Here is a 23,249-nt window from a genome sequence, read left to right as displayed (position 1 = left end):
AGACTTTTTAGCAAGGCCTGTTGTGACAGGACAAGGAGCAATGGTTTTAAACTAAGGGAGGGCAGATTTAGACTGGATTTAAGAAAGAAATGTTTTACAATGAGGGTGGTGAGGCACTGGAACAGGTTGCCCAGAGAGGTGGTAGATGCCCCATCCCTGGAAACATTCAAAGTCAGGCTGGATGGGGCTCTGAGCGACCTGATCGAGTTGAAGATGTCCCTGCTCATTGCAGGGGGGTTGGACTAGATGACCTGTAAAGGTCCCTTCCAACCCAAACCATTCTGTGATTCCATCCCCCAATGTATTAGCTTTTCAGTGGAAATGTTTGGTCTCTGGAGTCTGGATTTCATCACATAAAGAGGAAGTTTTCAGGGAAAGTAGTATGGGAAAATTTGATTCTGTTCTCTTCCCCCCACCAAGGATGGCTTCTTTGCCTTTGTGTCTTTGCATTTAAGGATTTTTCTACTGCAAGGTTCACAACTGTACTCACCAATGTCACCGGTAATTTCTAATAAAACCTCTGATATAGGTCATTAGATACATCTTACAGCTTATGTATGTGTTTCACCATTAAAAGAGGAAACAGTTTATGTGAAACATCAAATAAAAGTGCTTTAGTTTTTATGTTAAACATTCTGGAGATTCTTCTTTTGGTTACTGCAGTAGCTGAATGGTAAGGAGTGAAGGTGCCGCTTTTGGGGCAGGAGCACTGAGCCCCGAGATGCTGCTGGGTTGCTGTTGCAGCAGGGCACGTGTGGCTTTGGGCTGCCAGGATCTGAAACGTTTGTCCTCTGATATAAGGGAGAAGAGGAATGGGGGAAAAGAGGGAGGAATAACTCATCACTGGTTTCTACCTTTGGAGTCAGAAGTGGCTTTATCAGAGACAGCTGTTTCATGGCTAATATTAACTTTTCTAGGCTTTTTTTTCCCCTCCTTCAGTGTCCGGTAGCAGACCTCTGTGCTGTTCTGTCTTAGCTGAGGCGTGCTGTGGCAGACCTGTTGTATTTTAATTTTGAAGAACTTTGTATTTTAATTTTGAAGAACTTTGTTTCACCACACGCAGCTGACGTGTACTCCTGTCCAGAGACGCTCTGACAGCATTTGAAACAAATTGCTATTTAGAAAAAGCAGATGGAAGAGGCTAAAAAGAATCACTAGAGGTCCTAGATTTCTTTTATTGATTTGGTGGGTTGGGGTTTTCTTGGCTTTTCTACTGGGAAAAGTTATTTCTGGTAGAACAGAGTTCTTCACTTAGAAGACCTAAAACTGAGAAATAGAAGTTCTAGGAGCCATGAACTCAAACTCCCAATTAAGAAGTTTTTTCTTAAATCTTCATTGTAATAAAGAGAGACCCATTAGAGTCAGTAAGCATCTGATTTTGAAGAATTTATTGCAAGATGAAGACTTTAACTTCTCCTTATTGGAAAGTTGGTTGAAGTTTGAAGTAAAGGGGGGAAAAATACTCAAACATCATCTAAGTACAGATACATTTATTTCCAAGCAATTCAAGTGAGCTCCTGGAAATATCAAACGTAGGCAGCAGAGGATTTGCTCGTAACTGTGTATTCCGCAGTCAATTGTGGCAGCTTCAGCCCCTAAATAAGAGACTCACTACTGCGCGTCCTGTGTTGGAGGCATTGGTGGTGGTTTTACAAGCACGCCGTAAGCTTCTACACCTGATCACTTGCTGGTTTGAATGAGAGGAACTCCGGGCACAGCTCTGTGAATCGTGATGAGTAAGTGACAGTTCTGCAGCAGTTTCTTGGGGCACGGGTATGTGAAATGGGCTGAGCAAGTTTGTGGCATGGAAAAGGCTGGGGTCTGGCACTCATCTGACACTTTGGTGAACAATTTCTGCTCACTAAGCCCTCAGAAAACTAGCATATCTGAACAGTATTATTAATAATAAAAAGAATAGACTGGTGTACTAAGCTGAACCTGAACTGGTGGATCTGTTGTCTGCAAGTGGGATTGCTGGGGCTTCAAGGGTGGTGTTTATGCTAGTTCTCTTGTTGTCTTTGGCAGGATTTTTCAGTAGCCAAAACTGTATTGTAGTATTTAGAGTGACTGTTCTTTGTACCCCTGCACTATGGGCTGTATTTGGTCTTGTCCTGCTGCGAGACTAACAGGTGACATAATCTGGTTAAAAATATATTCTTTTTTTTGTCTGCCTTGGGATCTGTTGTATTTGGACCTCCTCATGCTTAGCGGTTTTTTTGACATTCACACTGATTGCTGCAATTGTATACACGGAGGCATAATATCCAGCGGCATTAAAAAAACCCAAATAACAACCCCCCTCGGCTATTGCAGTGGGTAGCTGCCTGCCCGTTCGCTGGTGCTTGCAGCAAACTCCACACCACAATCATTTGTTGTCCTTTTTTTTTACTTCCTGGTCACATTCAACAGAAAGTAATTAAAGCTGTTACGCTGCATTTATCAACCAAATGACATCTTGGTTCCTTGGGGCGGCTATGGACCTATTCCTTTCCAAGGAACAATTTTCCCCATTCAGCTATTAAATAAATTTCTCCCATTTAGTCCTTGTTGTCCTGGAGGGCGGAGGAGAAGAGCGGCTGATGGTAGGTGCCTTGCTGCCATCAGGGCTGGAAGTGTGACCTGGCATGGTGCAAGGCCTGCAGGAGGTGTCGAGTTGGGCTCGTGAGGAGCCTTTGCCGAGTCCATGGTTCTGTTAAAGTTGTATTATGTGTTGGAACGGGCTGTGCTGGCTGGTGTTCAGCAGGAATTTCTGACACCAATAATAGCTGGTTGGTTTGTTAAGATCTGAATTTGATGATAGTGCCCAAAGAGTGTCTGTTAAAATAGGTGAAAGACTGCTTTTTGACTTTTGAGGACCTGGGATCAGGCTTGTAGCTAGTCCGTGGAGGGATGAATTGCTATTCTGGATGACTTCTTTGATTACCAGCTTTCTGTGTGTTGTGTTTTTGTCCTAACTTAGACGTTACAGTCTCTGAGAAGGGGAGAGCCACACCGTATCTGTATAACACCTAGCAAAGACCTGTTCCCAAATGGATTTCCCAGGGCTATTTAATGAAGAACAGCAATGAACTCAGCTCGTTTTATAAGCAAATTCTGCTTTGGCTGCGTGGACCGACTGTGTGGTAGAACTGGTTCAAACAAACACGCAGTTGCTTGGAGGAGCTGTTTTTACCTGCTCAGGGGCTATAGAGTAACCCAGGCTGCGCATTCCTCAACGAAAAACAGGCTGGAGAAAATCCAGTTTCTTATGTGCCTCTCTCGTCTGATAAGACCCAGTCTCTGCAAGGATACTCTGAATAATGCATCAATAGCTCATCTTAGAGACTTGGTAAATCTAATGAAAATAATATCTTCAGAAAGGTTCAGGAATGCAGCGCATGCTACTGTGTTACTAATGCTTTACACAATTTTCCAGACTGGAGTATTTTGCTTGCTTTCATGCAACCACTATTTATTATTTAAATTATGAATCTGGAAAATTTCCCAGATCTAATGTCTGCCCCATTACTTTCTGTCTTGGATGCTGCGGATAATCAGATGAGCAGTAAATCTATTCTGTGGAATAGAATTACATTGTCTTTCGTTTTTGTCAAACAACTTGTGAGTGATTTTTCTTTTCTTCACTCCCATAAAATACCTAATAGATCAAAAAAAGTAAAATCTGTATGCCAAATACACAGTACTCCACATCTACCTCCAATAACACGTCTGCAGAAACACCAGTGGGACTGTGTTTGTCTTGGGTAGACGGGGGAAGATCGCGTGAAATAATCCCAAGCACTGATACTTTCAGTTGGGTGGGTGAAGTACTGTGGGGTTTTTTTGGCTTGTTGGTTGGATGTTTTGGGTTTTTTGGTGGTGTTGTGTTGGTTGGGTTTTTTTGTTTGTTTGTGGTTTGTTTTTTTTTTTAGCCTGGTTTTGCTTGCCTGTTTGATTGTGCTGTTTCTCCATCCTCTCTGATTGTTTCTGAAGTCTTTCTTGAATTTCTCTGAAATGAGGCTGCCCTGTCGAGCAGTGAGGGGACATTTGCCGGTGGTCTCGGTACCGTCTGACGAGTCGGTGTTGGGTCCTCTAAAACGGCAATGCCAAGTGGTGCTGAGGGTGCCCGGGCAGCGGGTGGCAAGGCACGGGGGATCGTGCCCGCTGCCACACTGAACGCTGCTGCGGTCCCAGTCATTCTTGATGAAGTGATGGTGACAGAGTCTTCGGAAAGGAGAAAACATGAAGGAAACCCACCCCCAGGAATGACCAGCTTGATTCTGAGCCTCTGCACCAAGTGTGAATTACACCTCTTTCCTTGAAAACAGGAGGCTTTCTTTTTTTTTCCCCCCCCATGCACATGGTGATGAGAAACTAAAGGTCAGGAATGAGCCCCCTGAAGGCTCATGAAGAACAAAATACGATGTGTTTTAACTGACGTGAAAGGTTAATGGGGAAGATCAACATCCAATGGCTGCAGCGAAGGAAAGGGGGCTTGTTTGGGCAGAGCTTGAAGTGGAGCGTAGGCATTACGGTGAATGGGAAGTGTGAAACCATGGGGCAGAGAACACACAGCCCTTCAGCCCTGCTCAAAAATAATAGTGCAGGCTTTTTTTAACTTCGGAGTTTAGTCTGCCCTCAGTAAAAACAAGTTACATTAAAAAACTGAGCACCAGAAAAAGCAAACCTCTTTTTCCTGGTTTCTGCTTATAAGATTTACAGGTACTTAAAATAAACCTATGAAAAACAGACCTAGTGTGCTGGAATTTGCTAACTAGTGAGAGCAATTACCTCCAGGTCCCAAGACCTAACGGAGCTTGACTTTTTGGAAATAAGACTTGGCAAGCGCTTCTTCCTGCTGCTGTTGTGAAGGTGTACATGAAAAGATGTGCTGACCTCTGCCAGAAACCCCAGGAATCCAGTTCAGAGAGATCCTCCTGCGAAGGGCACGGCCGGATTCAGGCAGCACAGATGGGGATTGGTGTAGAAAAGCCGGTGAAACATTCGCTTCTCATTGCGTGGCTTCAGCATGGCAGATTCGTTGCAATTACCTGGTGTACCACAGTAATTAAATGGGTCAAGAGCAGTAAGTTTAGATACTTAACAAGAAAATAAAGAGACAGCCGGCAGCGTGCCGTGCTTGTTTCACAGGAGTAAGGAGAATTAATGTCAGTTGCCGTAGTAAAAGTTAATCTGAGCCTTTTTGGTAATGATTTTGTACTGCTTCAGAGATCACATACCAATTAGCTATAAATGCTGTCATAGCTGTAAATCAGGCCTTCTTATGAAACTAATGCCCCATTTTCAGATGACCTAAAAAAAGGGAAACAATAGACTCTTCCTCTCTCCTTTAGTGATATACAGAAAGTAACAAAAGATAAGAAAAGTAATGAAAAACACACAGCCAACATTTGTTAATTTAGAAATGTAAAATAATCCCCTGTTTTCTCCAGACTGTTCCATGCATGAGTGGAAAATGACGTTTGCGCAATGAAATAAACATGATAAAAGTAAAACCTGAGATGGGAATTGATTTTTACAAGACTCTCCGGTTTGGAGGGTGGAGGTAGTTTCACACCAGCATTTTGGAGGAAATTATTTGTCGTTGTCAGTATCCCTTCATCGTTCCTGGCTGGGGGAAGGAGCTCCTGTCTCCCACAGCAGTTGTAAAGGGCCTTTGGGAAGGATGAGATTTTCCTCCTAAAATATTAAGGGACAAGTAAAAAGAATGTTAAAATGAAAAATCTATTAAATGCATTCTCCCACAAAACAGGAGCAGTCTGCAGACCATCTTCCCTTGCAAATTAAGAGATGGGACCAGCTTTGCTGCTGTGTTTGTAGCTTCCCTTCGGACTAAACACTGTTACAAGGGTTTGTGCCCTAACATCTGTGCCTGCACTGATGAGAACCAGTGTCCAGCAGTGAGGACCGGACTCCATCACAAGTTGGTACAAAGCGGCAGAGCTCACCTCAACTCGGCCACGGGAGGCATTCAGTCTCTTAATTATAGCATCTCACCAACAATCACTCAGAAATGTTGCTCATGTCTGTGCATTGTGGTTATTAGGTGCAAGAAATACACTTTTAAAACTGTAATTAATAATTTCTAAGTAACCTCTTTTTCTACACATTTATGGCATCAATGGGTATGACTGTTTATTATGTCTTACCTATAAAATCTGACCTGTTTTATATACTCTTTATGGAAACAGTGTACGGTCATAAATTAAAAGATGCAACTGTTTTGGATATTTTACTGGTGGTCCTGTATTTTCCTGCCAAAAGTGCAGCTGTTTTAGGTTTCTCGGGATAACATTATAAAAGGCTGTATGCGTTTTGCAAGTTTATGCTTGAATTGCCAAGCCAGAGGTGGAATGACTCAACCTTCCCAGGAGCAACATGTACCAAGTGATGAATCAAAACAGCTAGCTGAAGCTCAGTGGCTTACAGGGCAACTGTGAAAAGCAGTTCTCATTTATGGTATTTTATCTGGTGCTCAGAATTTGAGACAGTCATTGTGCTGATCGTGCTAGGCTACAGCCTGCGTCTGTCTTTGTTGGGGTTTGGGTGCAAAACTAGCTGAGAATCTGGTCTTATATTTGTCTTATGTGGGGTGCAAGAACTATAGGGTTACAGCATTGAATGAAACCATTCAAGCCCCACTGAGCAGACACCTTTAATGGGAGCTCTTGGCATGCACGGCTGGGTTTGAGCCCTCAGAAGGAGCTAAGGGGAGCCAAGAGCTTGCGGCAGTGCCAGCGTAGGTAGCGTGTTTCAATGTCAACTCATCGGTCTGGCTGGTTTGGTGTAAAATTAGATGGCTCTGCAAATGGCTGGTGATGCTTAATTAACAGTGAAGTTTAGAGGCTTCTTTAGCCAAAACATTGATGACTGCCTCCTACAGATCTCATTCCCTGGTGTCAGTGGACTTACTCTAGATAGAGATAGGCCCAAGAGCAGAACGTTCAGCCCTGTTGTCATCAGAGCAACCGCCACAGTCGGCTCTTGGGAGGGCCCAGCGTTAACTGGGCAGAGCTGAAACCCTCTGATTCCTGTGAGAGCGTAGGAAAGCTTGTGTCGTCGTCGTCATCATCATCACCTTAGAAGGAACTACTGAAGGGGGGCAAACACAACCCTCCCCCCAGAGCGAGCACAGAAAATACCAACCAGTGAGTGTACTTAACCCTGTGCAACCTATTGCAGAGATCCAGCTTCTTTCAGGGTGCAGGTTGGGGAGCTTGTCTGCACCAGCGTCGTCGTCATTTTAACTAACGGAGGTTTTATACTGATATGTTCATAGGAGGTTAGCAGCAGGCAGCTCCGTCTCCTTGCTTTCTCCCAAAAAGCAGCCTCGACCTCACTGTACTGTGAACTACACAGGTGTTTGATGTGTTTATTTCTGCTCTAAAATAATGCTTCTCTTTGTTTTAGGTATCTCAACCATGTACGAGCCGCCTCTCCACAGGATCTTGCTGGGGGCTACACTTCTTCTCTTGCTTGTCACCGAGCCTTACAGGATGCTTTCAGTGGTCTTTTCTGGCACCCCAGTTAGCCAGTGTGCATCAGCCTGTGATCAAGGGACACCGAACAGAGCGAGAAGCGAATCAAGCCAGCAAAGGTTGGGTAAAATTGCTGCCATCTGCACAACAGCTAAGCTGCAGTCACTTTTCTGTGTCAAACCAGCTGTGTTTAAGTGTTAAAGGGAAAAAAAAAAACCACCGTCTGCACGAGAGCTTTGTAAAATGGTAGATACATTTTTGTGGAGGGGGAAGCTCGTTAGTCATGTGGCACTTTGCTGAGGGAGGCTGAAGCAATAAGCCACATCTAATGGAAGATGTGAATAACTCAGCTGTGTATGTTTGAGGTTTAAAGAAATACACTTGTAAATTTTTTTAAATAAAGCCAGACTTTTTTATTAAAGTTTGTGGTTTTACTCTTATTGCAGGGTTTTATTTGCACAAGCATTTAAATGCCATTTTGATTATAACATTTAGTGTCAATATTCAAGCCTACATTTTCTTCCCATAAAATGAGTTTCCCCAGTTCAGACAAGTGGGTTTTTCCTCCTGCCAGCTGGATGAGATGGGAAACCCTGGAACTATGCTGACACAACTCTTATGCAGGAACCTCTCTGATGTCACTTGGTTCTTACCTTTGTCTGGAAAACAAATCTTTAGCTGAAAGTCTTTCAGCTGAGTTCCTCTAGAAGTAATCCAACAAGCCTTGATACGAGGCTAGGTCACTGAAGTAGTCAAAATTTAGTTTGTTTTCTTCCTGTTTAGCTCCGTTTGCAACTTTTCTGTCCTGTTTAGGAGCTGCTTGTGGTAAGAAGTCCCTTTGTCTGGCTTTTTGGATGACCCTTGCCGCTTGATCTTCCCCTCTCCTTGTAGTGGAACGTAGACTAATTGCAGCAGAGGTGGGCTTCCTGTGGTGGGACTGGTCTTTGCCATGAGTGTGTATAAACTGCAGGAGACTGGAGACTGCTCAGGACAGCGAGTGCCTCTAGAGTAAAGCCTGGACCACGTTTTATGGGTCGTCCGTTAATAGCTGTTGAATACTGCTCTGAGGAGTGTACTAAATTAACTTATTTCTTCTACGTTGTAATAAAGAGAAGAATAAGCTCTATTCCAGACTCGGTGCTTCCTTTATTAAGGAAAGTGGAGGGAGGCGCCAAAATTTCCATTGCCCTTTCTCTGAAATTGTGTTGTTTGTGCCCAGAATAGTTGCTGACAGGTAATGTCGCACACCAGGCGAGGTGTAGAAAAGGTTGTAGCCTGCGGAGTACCGCTCCCTGCCAGGGGCCAGTGGCCTGGCCTTAGACAGAAAGCCTGTGGCTGGGTGTTGTAGGACTCAGCCGTGCAGCGCATGTGAGAGACCACTCGTACGCTTGCACTTGTGTTGCAGTCTAGCCCTGAGACAGGGCAGTCTAAAAGCCCTGAAAGCAGTCTAGCTGCTTTCCGCCTGCGGGCCTTCCTCCTTTCCTCTCAGCTGTAAGTTGAGTTCCTCTCCGGAAAGTCGCCGTGCCCTTTATTTATCCATTCCCTCGCTCAAGGTAGATGGCTGCCACCACCGCTGGGCCTAGCTGATTGCTTTCCTAGCAGCCAGAAGCTGTGGGAGTTTGTTCCTTTTGTCACAGATGCCTGACAGCCTGTCTCCTGTTCCCAGGAGAAATAAAATCACAGCAGTTGTTCTGGGATTCAGCTTGGGACGCTGGGAGGGAGTAGCAGCAACCAGGGGGAGTCTGTACTGTTCCAGGCTCACCCAGATTGGTAAAGATACACCTCGCCGATGATCTGCTTTATGTTCAGTTTGCAAAACCTTGGGTCATTGCCCTAATGAATGCAGAACTGCATGTGCATTTTAATACGTATCATTTAAATACACTCATGCAACTTGTGTGTGCATTGGCTATCATTTGCTATTTCATGTGGAAGGGTTATATGCAAAAATGGCAACTGCACAGAAATATGGAAAAACCCCTGGTTACAAGTATAGCTACATATAATCCATTGACTTGCATCTAAACTAAGTTATGCTGCTAAAATAATGATGGCGTTTAATCCTTAAGTGAACAAAACTTTTAAGAACTAAAATCCTTCCCTGCCCTGGCATGCTTTAGTCACATGCTGCCCATCAGGGTTAGGTAGTAGACTTGCTTAACACAAAAATGGTGCTCAGAGCCAGGTTTCTGTTAGTGCAGTAGTGCCAAGAAGCCCTAAATTTGGACTGTGAGGCAACGCACACAGAAGTGGGACCTGCGGTCTCCGGCAGTACGGGCAGGCGCCTTAGCGCAGATCATAGGGTGACTGCACCGTTCCAGAAGGGTCGAGGGCCTTATCGCTCCAGCAGCATTTATGGAGGGCTCTGGCAAACAAGAGCAGCTTTCAAATGTTTATGGAACCCACAGGGCAGCGGTAGGAAAGCATGTGGTGGTGTTAGAAAATGTAACAGACAGCAGAGATAGCATCGCGGGCTGGAGGCAAGAGTCCAGCGCTTGCTCTTGGAGGAGCAGTGGCTGCTAGGGAGAGGATATGACATGCCTGTCATTGACAGCGAGGACAAATAGGTTAAAGCTGTTGCGATACCATTTTAAAGGCCAGGGCAGGAATGCTTGGGCTGGAGTGGCAGGCCGGGGAAGTAATCTGTACAGCAGCTTTCAGGATAGTATGAGTGAGTCACGGTGATTTTTTCCCCCGGTTTGATAAATGCAATCTAGCGGTAACCAAGCTGGGAAGGCTTGCTGAAAAGCACTGCCTGTGTAGCCAAGGGAAAGGCTGTAACAGAGCCATGAGCAAAACAAATCTACGGGCCTTAGTGGTTGTTTGGGTGAGAACCAAGACATCAGGTTACAGGCCCCAGGGATGGAGCCACAGCAGCAGAGCCAGGGAGGGTGACGGACATCTGGTAACCGAGTTGCTAGGCGTGAGCTCTGAGCTTGGACTTAAGGAGAATATCTGAAACCCAGAGGGTGATTTGAGTTCCTCTGTCCAAATGAACTACTTGTGGTTGACATTGCCCAACCATAGCTTGGATGGGTAAGTGGGATGGTTTAACCCCAGCCAGCAACTCAGCCGCTCACGCACCGCCCCCTCCGTGCGATGGGGGAGAGAATCAGAAGGGTAAAAGTGAGAAAACTCGTGGGCTGAGATAAAGACAGGTTAATAGAGAAAGCAAAAGCCGTGCACACAAGCAAAGCAAAACAAGGAATCCATTCCCTCCTTCCCATGGGCAGGCAGGTGTTCAGCCATCTCCAGGAAAGCAGGGCTCCATCACGCGTAATGGTGACTTGGGAAGACAAACGCCATCACTCCAAACGTCCCCCCCTTCCTTCTTCTTCCCCATCTTTATATGCTGAGTATGACGCCGTATGGTATGGAATAGCCCTGTGGTCAGTTGGGGTCAGCTGTCCCGGCTGTGTCCCCTCCCAGCTTCTTGTGCCCCCCCAGCCCACTCGCTGTGGGGTGGGGTGAGGAGCAGAAAAGGCCTTGACTCTGTGTAAGCACTGCTCAGCAGTAACGAAATCATCCCTGTGTTATCAACACTGTTTTCAGCACAAATCCAAAGCACAGGCCCATGCTAGCTACTATGAAGCAAATTAACTCTACCCCAGCCAAAACCAGCACGGTAAGAAAAGGAAGTCCATAGCAGAGGTTTTTCAAATCGCTGCAGAATACAGGCACCCAGTCAGAGAGATCATCAGGGACTGCAGCAGAGGAGCAGTTGGAGAGGTAGGGGGAGAGCTGGGAGATGGCAGAGGCACAAAAGCCACAGGAGGACGTCGTTTCAAGACAAGAGGGCTGCTCAGGCAGGTACTGGTTTTCAGTCCAGTGCTTTAACGCAAGCATGTACTTAATCTGCAACTGTGCAAACAGCATTAGAGTCTTTCCTGCTTTAACGGTGGGCAAACACTAAGTTAGGAGTCAACGAATCCCTAACTAAATCTCAGTGTTAAAAAGCTTTTATTACTCACAAGCCTAGGCACAAGTATTTCTGGCTATTTGGGCCTTTTTCTGTCTTGGGTGAAGTTTTTGAAAGGTTATCTTGCTTACACAAGAGCTGTTTGGGCATCTGCTAACAGGAATCCAATATTCTTAAGCACCAAAACCATTTCTCAAAGAGAATCCAGTGCAGGGGTTATACAAATCATCTTGCTAGACCCGACAAAACATAAAACTCCATTATGGCCACAAACTGCCCATTATCAAAATGACACAGCACAAAACTATCCCAGTCCATGTCACTGAATGATGATGGGGTGTGAAACAATGGAGAGCAGAAAAGCACCAAAACACATTTATTACAAAAAAGCAAAGTTTTATTTTTTATAGTAACAACAATTTCAATCTGCTTATTGATTCCACGACTAAAAAAGAAGGTAAATGCAGGAAGCAAGGCTCGCAAAGGAAAACTGCAACGTGCATCTCGGCACCTGAGATGGGTAACGCAGGTGTGCTTCAAGTAATTCAAGAGGTAAACCAGAGGTCACCTATGTATACCTTACGCAAACTGCTAAGGTAGTTACCATAACTCCAGTCTTCAACTCTTCAACTTTTCTTCAGAAAAATCTTTGCTGGTACACAGACGTTTAGAGGCTGGTTTCTCTGCAAGAAGGTTAGAAAAGGTAAGTTATTTAATGTACAGTAAACAGACTGAACTAAACCACAAGCCACGTAACAGTTAAGGGATTTAACAGGAAGAGATGAGAGTTAAAATCAGGAGTAACAGTCACAAATGAAAACGGTTACAGCAATAATGAGGGGTCTTTACTAAATGCCAAAAAGGAATTTTAAAAAACCGGTACCGAGCTACATTTTGACCTACATCTCAGTGCTACCCAACGACAGCGTAAAAATAAGTTTTGTGGCATTAAAGCTTTATCAAAACCTCCCTTCCTCCAGTACATGTAACTGCAGACTGAAAGCCTCCCCTCTCTCCCCCCTTGTCATGTAGTGCAAAGCCCAAGATCACTGAGACCAACTAGCTTCTCCAAGTACTTCAAGAAACAAATGCCCAATTATTTAAAAAAATAAATAAATTCAACCTTAAAGACCTCTAAGGAGATCTATTTCTCAATTAAGTTGTACAGAACTGGATTCTGCTGATGTAGGGACTCCAGACCTAAACTGAGTCCGTGCAAGTGTAAGGGAGAAGGTCAGAACTGGGACCAGTCACTTCCAACTATGCTGTTCTACCCTGGGTGAAAATGAAGCTCCAGTTCTTAAGTATTTAGCTAACAGAACCGTGTGCGTGGCGTTAGATACCCCATCCTCCCCCAGTATGCAATCTAAGGCATAAAGGTCTGGTTTATGGCCTGTGGGATGATCCTATCCAGTCCACCATTTTTTCTGTGGAGGCTCATGCTGGGATCAGAGGAGCGGACCACTGTTACTGAGAGCGCACGAAGCCCCGCAGCTGCTGCACACGTGCAGGCGCTCGATCCTGCCAGCCACCCTCCGTGCTCGCACCGCAGTACGGCATCGCTGTCACACGGCTGAAGCAGCCCACAGGGCTGACAAGGTGGGAGCAGCCTGAGACAACAAAAGGTGTAGCCTGAAATCCAAGCAGCACGTAGGAGGCTTGTTCCTTACCTTCATCAGGGCAGGGCCTCTTGTACAGCACGTCCGCTGGAATCTGGAAACTAATGCACAGCATCTCCTTGTTCGGCGCAACATTTCTAACCAGGTAGGTAGAACAGCGTCCATCTAAGGAGGTTCCCAGTGAAGCTTCAGCTCGTTCTTGAACGTCTTTGGCGGGGTCATCATGTTTGGAGAAACCGTAGCAGTGCACTGTGGGAAGGCCAGCAGTGCTGCATGGCTCTCCGACTAAGAGATGCCTGAAAACATCTAGAAACTCAATAGCCAAAGCTGGCAAGTTCATGACTATATGAAAAGAGGTCTTCTGTTCTTTCAGAAGTGGGAGCTCTTTGCTTAGCTTTTCTCTTACTGGCCCCAGGAGGAAGTCCCTGCCATCCATGTTGAAGGCTTTTATTTTGTTGTCTACTTTGTTTAGCTTGCAGTTGTGCAGGAGCCAGTTGTAGGATTCAGGATTGAGATCGTTTGCAAATACGTGGCACTTTTTCTTTGCTGCTGGAATAGCAAAAGGTCCAATCCCAGCAAAGACATCGAAAAGGACATCACCGGGCTTTAAAAGCTCAACGATACGGCTGTGTTCTGTGGAAAGACGTGGGTTCCAGTAGACTTTAGAGAAGTCCAATTCATACACAATATTATTTTCTTTGACCTGAAAGTCCAGAACATTTGGTTAAGCCTCTGTGTTCAAATTCCAGACATGTTTAAGCATTATCAGTAAGGCAGCTAAAAAACAAGGTGCTTTATCAAAAGGTAATGTGTACATTGACATTTGTCCCATTAGCAGTACACATGAATCTTGTATAAACAGATCTACGCATCAGAAATAGCCATAAGGAATGTTCCAACTGTCAGTCCAGATGGCTGGCTTATGTGTGTCTCCATCACCAGGTGGAAATAAAGCAGCAACTTAAAATGACCATAAAAAAAAAAATCTGAGGCTTTTCAAGAGCTTTGTGGCTGGCTGACAACTCCTTTATTGAAAGCAGACCTTGGGAAGATGCCTCAAGCCCTCCTTAGCAGAGTCCACACAATAAATAACCGTCTGAGAATGACACAGCACAAGAATGGCAACAGTCAGCCAAATTCAAAACCATTGGGAGCCAATTCTGCCATTTGAAAAAATACTGCATTTTATCTCTCAAGGTGACAGTCTGGAGAAACTGACCCAAACCCAAACTCTGGGATGACCACTATCTTAAGAACAGACCTAAAAAGAAACAGTATTTATTCAGATGAGAGTGGGAGGCAAGATACTACTCGCTTTGCACCACCGCACTTGAATTGTGTGACTCCGAAGTAAAGTAACTTCGGATCCAAATCACTGCATCATTTGCTTTGCCAGCAAGAAACACGCCGACGTGTATCTGCGCTCCTCAGTGTGCAGCTCAGTGGTATGCTAGAGGTATGCGTAATGAGCTAATACCATCTGCATAATATTTGATTATTGCTTCTGCTTGATGATTCAAATGCCATCTCTGTGCATGTATGGAGTGTTCTACCAAGCTATTAAAATTTTTATTTGGTAATCGAATGTTTTTTCTTCTAAAAGTATAAAACTGGTAACAGTTAGGAAAAATATTATTTGGTCAAACCGGCGGCCAAGTTTCCAGCTAAAGACAGGAAACCCTACATGAAGAATACTTGGCAGTTACATAGTGCTTTACACCTGAAAAATGTCACAACAGAGGAGAGATGAGGTTTGTCTTGCTGCTGACAGAAAAGGAAAAGGCATAGGCAAAATCTTGCCTACAGTGCAAAGACAGTGAGATTTAAAAACACGGTTCTATGTTCTGTACCAGCCACTGTACAGAGCTTGGTGAAATTAAGAAACAGCATTTTCTTACATCAAATCCCCTAAATATTTTGGCTTTAGAGTGAGAAACACCCCTTGCTACAAGTTTGTAGTAGTATCTCTGTAAGAAACCTTTACTTCAGCTGCTTTTACATATCATTAAAATCTAGGCTGTGAACTTGAAAGAATACATATCTTCATGATCCCTGTGGCTGTGAGTTTGCTCTTGGTAGACCAGGACAAATGAACGTAGAAGTAACTGCCAGCTCTGACACTCTCAAACGAGTGTCAGGAAGGGCACTGTGCAAAGGAACAGCCTTAATAGCATCTCTTTGTCACGTCTTTCCAGTAGATGTCTTTGGGTTTTAGCATATTGAATTTAAAATAACGGGAAAAAAAACCCTGTACCTTGGTTACTAGTTTGCTCTCTCCAGCGAGCACTTCCATTTGAAAATTTCTGTATGTGCTGTCAATAATATTGGTTTTATTCACTACACAGGTGATTCCCGGATTCTTGTCAATTATAACCTGGCCTGAAAGAGAGGGCAAAAGATATTCTGGTTAAGGGACTACAACCTCCTAATGTTCTACAAGAGATACAAACACCGCTGTTTACAGTTAAATAAACAAAGGTAAGCATGTATTAGAACAACCTTCCTCTAATGATTCAGGGTTGCAGATGTGACATCTTTCTGAGGCACAATCTTTACCCTGACCCAATGCTCAGTGATGTGAGACCACAATTACTGGAAGAGGAGAGAACTGTGCCTTCTGTGCACAGCTACAGCATCAGCACAAGGCTATTCAAAGTCAAAACATAAAGCGACGAAAAGCGCTCCAAAGTTTTCCTTGTACGAGTAATAATTCATAGGTAGAATAATTGTTAAAGTATCTTTTTAACAACATACAAAATATACGCATTACTTTTTTGAGAAGAGTTGTTTTACCTACCAATCAAATGTCTGTACGGTAGCTGATGATCTCTAAGATTCAAATGAGCTATGTGACCAACACGGCTAAATCCAGAGGTGACTTCTTGACCTTCAGGAAGGACTGCTCGTAGGATCTCCTCTGACTTGAAATTCTTGTAAGTCAGCTCTAAGTTATACTTGGACACCTCAGGGCAAACATTAAGCTGTTTTAATACCTCTTGCTCCGATTCTCCCAATGAGAATTCTGGTATTTTATGAGGATCCAAAATAACAAGTCTACTGTCCTCATCTTCGGGGTCCTCAACCACTCGCTTTAGACCAGGACGCTGTAGTACCGTATGTTTTAGGGACTTCAGCAGAGTATTTACAATTTCTTTCTTGACTTTAAGAACTGGAACAACAACTGTCCTTTTAAAAGCTTCTCTGTTGAGTAGTGTCATCCCACGCACTTCAGGATGCGGCAAATACAGTTCTAGATTAGCTTTATCCTCCACAGTTTCAGGCATTGTAAAAAAACTACTTTTTTTTACTACTACAAAGAGCCCAGGTATTCTGCCAGAATATTGCGCCAATAGCGTCCAAACTGGTGGAAATGATGTATTTGATGCAGCTGTCCTAAAATGATTAGTTTTCAGTAGTCTGGCAGAGTATCCAAATCTCCATAAAGTCCTAGAAGAGAAATTATTCATTTTATAGACATTATGTAATCATTCCATTAAAAAGGCTGCAAATCATATGGATTTGCTGTTCTCTTAAACTAGAATTTCCATCTGTACCAAACAGTCCACAATAGTTTAGTAAAGCTCTTTATTATGAATTATATACTACAAACTTCTGTCCTTTCGCAAATGTATTTTTAGATTTAAACATTAACTAACTTTAAGCAGTGAGATAATCCCCTCCTCCCAAAATACAATGACCTCTCTTTGTTCTAATAAACTTGATATTAATCCCAGTAAGCCAAATGGAAAAATTTCTACTGTCTTGATCCTACTGTTGGACCCCTTCTGCCTCTGATAAAATTCATTACTAAGCAGTGGTTGCTAGAAAACAGTTATTAGCAATAGTGGTCATAATCACTCTTCTGCAATTTCTGCCTCCTATACCCCAGTGGTAAGGGGTTACACACTCCATAGTGTCTTTGCTCCACATGCTGCATGCCAGAAAGACCACGAATTAAATGCAGAGTTCCCCTAAAGGTACAGGGAGGCATTAGTAATGTCTGCTCAAGCGACTGAACCCCTCTCCACAGTTCATTCATAGGATGGGGACTTGAAAAGTAGCTTTACGCTTCTCTAGATGGTTTCCTCCACTAACGACAGTCCAAAGGGACCCAACGTTTCTAACTCTACATCGGCTGCTCCTAGGCAGGAACCAATGATTTAGGTAGTGTGTGAGCCTGATATTTCTCCTGCCTTCTTGGGAAGTTTGTTTTAAGATTGAGGGCTGATAGGAGAGATGCAAACTAGCTCTGAAAGGAAACCGATTCTCTTGCCTGCCTCAGACACCTACACCCCGATGTACAGGGCTGCTGCCCTCCTCCAGGGTAACAAGCCATGCGGTCTGTTCGTCAAGAAAGGAGCTGCGCCCAAGCCCTAGCAAAGCTGGCCCTGCTCCCATCCTCCCTCCCCCACAAATCCCAGCTCCTCGCTGGGACTCCCTACGTCTCCAAGCCAGCTCATTTCCCTAAGCCAAGCTTTTGGCAAAGCACACCTCCTTTCCCTGTTGACTCAAAACAAACCCATGACATCCTTCACGTCTGCTACAGAGGAGAAAGCCTTCATCCAGAAGTCGGAGCATCCCAGTGTTTTTCTTAGGCATTCCTCTTCTCCCTAGCTGGAAACTGCTGGCCTAGTTTGGCTTCTCGGTGTGAGACAGGCCCGCAAGACAGAAGCCCCCACGCAGGGTCTGGCTGGAGTCACTGCAGCCATCCTGTCACAAGAGGACTAACCTCTTCTCGGCGCTGCCCCTGGGAAGGCCTGCCTTTCCCCGTAACCAACGTCCCGCCAACATCCCCGTCTGCCCCATTCTTCCCTCAGAGGCATCTGAGGTGAACCGGGGGCGGGGGTGCTGCTGGAGGGCTGCCACCCGCTCCGCCCGGCCCGAGCTCCGCGAGCAGCACCGGGCACCGAGCACAGAGACCCCCGGCCGGGCCGGAGAGGCGCCGGCCAGGCCTCCCCCGGGGAAGGGACCCTCGCCGGGGCGGGGAGCGCCTCTCCGGGGTCACCGCCCACCGCCCCTCCCTGAGGGGAGCCCCGCCGGCAGCCGCCGCCTCAGGCCCACCGCGGCCTAGGCCGCCCACCGCCGGCCGGAGGTGAGCGGGGCGGGCCGGCCGGGGCCGGGGCCGGGGCCGGGGCCGGGGCCGCCACGGGGACCCCCCGCCCGCAGGCCGCAGCCGGGGCCGCGCCGTTGCCAGGGCTACCGCTCCCGCAGCCCCCCGCCCTCACCTCATGCCGAGCCCTGCCGCGCGCGCCGGCACGCTCCCACGTCATCGCCGCCGCCGTGACGCCGCGCCGCCGCGCCGCTCCGTGTGGCCCCGCCGAGGGGGAGGGCGGGGCTGGACCGGCGGCCCCGCCCCCGAGGCCGCCCCGCCCCCGCCCCGCCCCCCGGCGGCGCTCCCCTCAGAGGCGAGGCGGCGGGGCGCGGGGTGCCATGGCGGCGCCGCCGCGGGGGGCCGGGCGGCTGCTGGCTGAGCGGGGCTGGTACCTGTCCGCCCGCGAGCAGCAAGAGGAGGAGGAGGAGGCGGCGGCGGACGAGGACGGGGAGTCCGCCCCGCTGCTGCTGCCGCCGCCGCCGTCGGGCAGCGTGCGTGTGAGGGGGCGGCTCGGCGGTGGGGAGGGGCGGCTCTGAGGGGCGCGGGCGGAGCGCCCGGAGGGGGCCGCGGGGCTGCCCGGGCCCGCTCCGTCGCGGGGCGGCGGGGCGCCGGCTTGGCTTGGCTTGGCTTTACTTTACTTGCTTTCCCCGGGTGCTGTGCCTGTCAGGGCAGTCCTCGTCCCCGCGGCTTGGTGGCTCCCGGGCCGGCAGCCTGCGGGGGCGGCTGCCCCGGCCGTGCTTGGGTTTGAGGAGAAGTTCGGGGAGCGCGGCCCGGGCCGGGGGAGGGAGTGGGACCTCGGGCTCCGAGGCTGGGCGGATCGATGCAGCTCGGCGGAGGGTGGACGGGGCTGCGCGGGCGGCTCCCGGGGGGTGGCACCTGGCGAGGGCAGCGGGCCGGGCCGGGCAGGGGCGCGGGAGGACGGGGCAGTACCGGGCCTGCGAAGCTGAACTTCTGGCCTGGCGCTTCTTCGGATCCGTTTGGTGCTTTGATTGCACAGCTCTCGGAAGCGCTGCCATTTGCTCTGCCTCTCGCTCCTGTTGCGAGCACGCAGGGATAGCCTGCTTTTAAGCAGAAATCGCGCTGCGCTCTTTTTGCGCTCTAGTATCACCGTACGCAAGGGTTGTACTCGTCTTGAGATCCTTATGGGACAGCATCGTGTTATTTTATACGCACGAGGGTTTGCGTGGTCTTAGAATGAGAAAAGAGATTTTCTGATTTAGATTAGGGAAGGAAAAGTTGACTGGCTCTCCCCCTTCCTTAAATTTCCTCCTATGAAAGACCAAAACACCTCTCGCACTAATCGTGCTTTGTTTTGCCCTTTTCACAGAATCGTCCAAATCGTGGATCTTCCTTTGGTTTCTCAGTATTTAATTTAATGAACGCAATCATGGGAAGTGGCATCCTTGGCTTATCCTATGCTATGGCCAACACAGGGATCATGGGGTTTAGGTAAGTTTTCAGTTCTTATGTACACTTATTTTAAACTCGGCTTGCAGTTTTAAATGGAACAAAACTCGATTACTAAGACTCCTGTGCAAAAACTGCAGAAGAAATAAATAGCTTGTGCTTTTCAGCATTGTTGAATAAGATCTTCCTTCTGTGGTTTAGTCATTCAAATCTGGCCTAAGGTACATACTGCCCAGAAATTGCATTAAATTGCCACAGGGTGGCAATTTCTTGGCCATTAGTCCTAATAGATTGATATTTATGTTTTAAAGCTGCTGTCTCCTTTAGTTCCAGAAATGGGCCTTCTGGAGTAGGGCGGCTACGTATCTGAAAAACGTGAATCAGCTTGTGCTTTTGTTTGCACTTCTGCTTGTTGTACATACTAACCTATGGATAACGGGGCCAAAGTTGCCAGGATTGTCACTTTTACCATTTTCTAAGCGTTAGATTCACTTCATTAGAAGATACATATTTGTCTGTGTACAGATGCTCTGATGTTTATGTCCCCTTTGTAATTCATATATCGGGTCTTTATCCCGTGTAGCGTATGATATGCTTTGGTGGGCAATATAAGAAGCAGTGGAACTTTGCAAGTATTGGGAAGGTCAGAGACCACATGAACCATTGTCAGCAGATATGAACCATAGTCAGCAGATATAAGCCATAAAATGAGGAAACCTTGTCTCATGGTAGCTGACTTCTTGCATAAGTAGCATTCTTAAAGATAGGAAGTGCATTGTACTCTAAAAGTGCTGCTTTAATCGTAAATATTTTGTGTTTTTTAGTATCTTGTTGCTGATTGTTGCCAGCCTTGCTTCTTACTCTGTATTTCTTCTGCTCAGTATGTGCACTCAGACTGGTAAGTGAAAAGGATTTATCTAACAGTGATTTCTGAAATACTTCTCACCTATATCACAGAAACATGACCCGGTATAATTATTATAATTAACAGCATGTTAACAGATAGCTGTGTCCGATTCAGTGTTGTTGAAATATTTAACATTTTTAATGATACTATTTGCCATTTAAAAATACAATTTTGAAACTGCTTATGAAAAGTTATTGCCAAATTGACTGGTTTCTAGATTTTCAGTTTTAATTTTTTCCAAATGCCTCTCATCTTTCCAAAAAGATAGATCCTGTATTTCCGTAGTAAAATAATTTTGGCACTGGCTGGACTGCACTACTTCAGCGTGTACTGTTGCTTTCAGTGGACTTTCATTCTTCTACTTGTAATATATATTTTGTTTACGGTTTGAAATGGATACCTTTCAGGTTTTGTAATCACACTGGATTATCATAATTCTCATGGCACTTTATAGATGCAGGTGCTTACAGCATTTTTGATACTGAATGAGAAGTCACATTGCAGTCCTTAGAAATTACACTGCTTTGAGAATGTTCAAACAGTAGATTCTAATATCTGCAATCTATTGTGCTAATGTTTTAATTCGTGCTACTTTTAATTGTTACTGAAACAACTGACTAGTTCCTCGAGTTCTCGTACACAAAGATCACGTTATAGCAGGAAGTCTCAATCTCGTTCAGTCACCTGTTTCCCTCTCATCTGTTTTCCTCTCTTTTCAAAGGTGGTGGGACAAAGCTTCCGTTTCTTTCCTTATGGGCTTTGTTTTCCATAGCTAGCTTTGGTCTCTCAGATGGTTGCTTCCTGATTCTTCCTCGATCTGCTGCTCCTGTCCTCACCTGTTGAGTGATCTTCTTCATACATTCTTAAAAATATATTCTTCAGAGGTAGGGTTACTTTTATGGTTGATATTGTTGGCTGCTTGATGATTTGGGACTAAGTCTTTGGTAATTTTTTTTCTCCTCTTGGAGCTCTGCTTATTAGAAAGGAATCAGAACCTGAAATAAGTAGCTAGAAAGATACAGAAGAAGCAAAAAAGGGAGAACTTGAGATAATTTTTCATGATCTTTGTTTACCTCTTATTTGAGGCTAAAAAGTTCTGTATTATATTGGCGCTAAGTGGTATTATGTTGTTGTCTGGTAAAATAATAATGAAAGAGATCCTTGCAAAAAGAACTACTGGGGAGAGGGGAAAACTAAGGATTTAAGCTTTTTGAAGTAAGAAAAGTTTCCATGTTATAAACTTAGAGACCTAATATACAAGAATGGTTTAGCTCCTCAGTTACTGTCCAAAGGCAACATTCCACCTAAGGAAAGCATTTTTTAAATACACACAACTGAAAGCAAGGAACACCACTGAAATGACAGGATGAAGTATTTCTCTTGTCTGAAACTAGCACTTTACAGTTAATAATTAGTTATCACATAATGTTGACAGATAACACTAGCACCAGAACTATGTCTAGATAAATTCGCCAGATTTACGGCCTTCTGTGTTTTGATTTTTTTTTTTTAAATAAGTTTTCTCTCAGATTATATTTACTGTAAATCCTGTAAACTGTTGAAATAATTTCATGTTAGATAGCATTCCGAGTTTTTCCTTGGAACATTGTCTTTAAAAAGTGAGAAATATGACCTGTTGTGCCTTGACAAAGTAAAATCTGTGTACATGTTTGCTTCCAAAGTAGATAATTGAACATTTTTCTTTATAAAACTTACATGCATTTGTGAACAAAGTTATAGTATTAAGCTTAATCCATGACAAGGAATTGGAAAGAAATTTTGATAGTTTTATATTAAAAAATGAGCTAGAAAAATTTAAAGGGTGGAGAAGAAAGATCTTTGAAAGTGTTTGTAAACTATTCATTCAGGAATTCAAATCGTAAAAGTAGTCCTAGGAAAGAGCTGACCTATAAAATACCTTCTGAAAAGGAAGCTCTAATATTAATACAATTTTAAACAGAGACCAGGATTTATTAAGCATAGGCATTTTCGTTGCATTTTAAAAATAAAGAAGTGTCTTCGATTCTTTTAAATTACACTGGTCTAGACTTTGACAAAATCAAATTATTTGTGTAGACCAAAAGGCTTAGCAAAAAAATATTGTGAAGTGTCAGATTTGGATTAGTTTAGTCAATGTTTTCTCCCGGTGTTAATTCAGTACGACCTACATTGTTTTGGGGTTTGGGCTGACAAAGGCTAAGCTTACTCCGTAGAGCAGAGGAATTGGGAATTTAAGTGGGATGTACTTTGAAGTTTTGTGGCTTTTTTTTCTTTTCATTTTATGAGTTAGTCATGAGCATTGCTTGTACTATACTTGCCAATTTCACTTTGCAATTAAATGGAAAATTTCCATTTAGTGTTAATAACATAATAGAAATCAAGCAAATCAGGCAGAACTTGTTTATATCCATTGTGTTTAATATTTTGTTCCATGTATTCTTGAAATTACAAAAGTAATGTGATTAAGTATTAGGGCTTCCCAGTGTTCACAGGACTAAATTGATTACAGAAACAGAGTTACTATAGAAAATATGCTAAGGTTTCATATTGCTGTTCTGGAATTGTGTGGAAAATTTCGTTCTCTTTGTTGGTAACTCCTCATATGTATGTGCTGTGTATTTGTTCCCATGTGGTAAAAACAACTCTCTCCTAAATACATTTAGCGTTTTACTGATTTTTTTTTTTTCCCAATGCCATTGGAGATGGCCTTCTAAAAGGCTATTTTTTTTTCTTGTGATCAACAACTTTATAAATAGAAATCTAAGAAAAATACAGGGTAAAATAATCTAGTAAGGCATACTTTTTCTTTAATTATATCTGTATATAA

The 23,249-nt window shown here is 44.8% G+C and overlaps 3 protein-coding genes across 10 annotated transcripts in view; 2 read left to right on the top strand and 1 right to left on the bottom strand.

Moving 5' to 3' along the window:
- MNAT1 (MNAT1 component of CDK activating kinase) overlaps window positions 1–7,912 on the top strand; it is a 128,865-nt gene extending 120,953 nt beyond the window's left edge. The window contains exon 8 of the mRNA XM_072863896.1: window positions 7,411–7,912. Within this exon, the coding sequence (XP_072719997.1) occupies window positions 7,411–7,531 (121 nt within the window). The 3' untranslated portion in view covers window positions 7,532–7,912. The remainder of the gene's footprint in view (window positions 1–7,410) is intronic.
- A 3,866-nt stretch (window positions 7,913–11,778) lies between these two features.
- TRMT5 (tRNA methyltransferase 5) lies at window positions 11,779–18,362 on the bottom strand. Of its 4 annotated transcripts, none has more exons than XM_072864410.1 (5): window positions 18,242–18,362; window positions 15,814–16,463; window positions 15,271–15,395; window positions 13,068–13,719; window positions 11,779–12,080 (listed from the first exon to the last, which is right to left on the bottom strand). In XM_072864410.1, exons 1-5 carry the CDS (start codon window positions 18,244–18,246, stop codon window positions 12,016–12,018), a joined length of 1,497 nt encoding a protein of 498 aa, XP_072720511.1. In that variant the 5' UTR covers window positions 18,247–18,362; the 3' UTR covers window positions 11,779–12,015. The 4 variants fall into 4 exon arrangements, with proteins under 4 accessions (XP_072720511.1, XP_072720510.1, XP_072720509.1 ...); XM_072864409.1 differs by lacking the exon at window positions 18,242–18,362 and adding an exon at window positions 17,746–18,153; XM_072864408.1 differs by lacking the exon at window positions 18,242–18,362 and adding an exon at window positions 17,536–17,723.
- Window positions 18,363–18,396: 34 nt separating this feature from the next.
- SLC38A6 (solute carrier family 38 member 6) overlaps window positions 18,397–23,249 on the top strand; it is a 45,932-nt gene continuing 41,079 nt past the window's right edge. For 4 of the 5 annotated variants that reach the window (XM_072864415.1, XM_072864412.1, XM_072864416.1 and 1 more), the window contains exons 1-3: window positions 18,397–18,605; window positions 19,436–19,557; window positions 20,340–20,413. In XM_072864415.1, the coding sequence (XP_072720516.1) occupies window positions 18,447–18,605; window positions 19,436–19,557; window positions 20,340–20,413 (355 nt within the window). In that variant the 5' untranslated portion in view covers window positions 18,397–18,446. The remainder of the gene's footprint in view (window positions 18,606–19,435; window positions 19,558–20,339; window positions 20,414–23,249) is intronic. The other variant, XM_072864413.1, reaches the window with a different exon arrangement.

This window comes from Ciconia boyciana, chromosome 6 (assembly GCF_034638445.1).
Source record: "Ciconia boyciana chromosome 6, ASM3463844v1, whole genome shotgun sequence".
Taxonomy (NCBI): Eukaryota; Metazoa; Chordata; class Aves; order Ciconiiformes; family Ciconiidae; genus Ciconia; species Ciconia boyciana.
The sequence above is the reverse complement of the archived record's forward strand: the minus strand, read 5'-3'. Positions and strand labels throughout refer to the sequence as shown.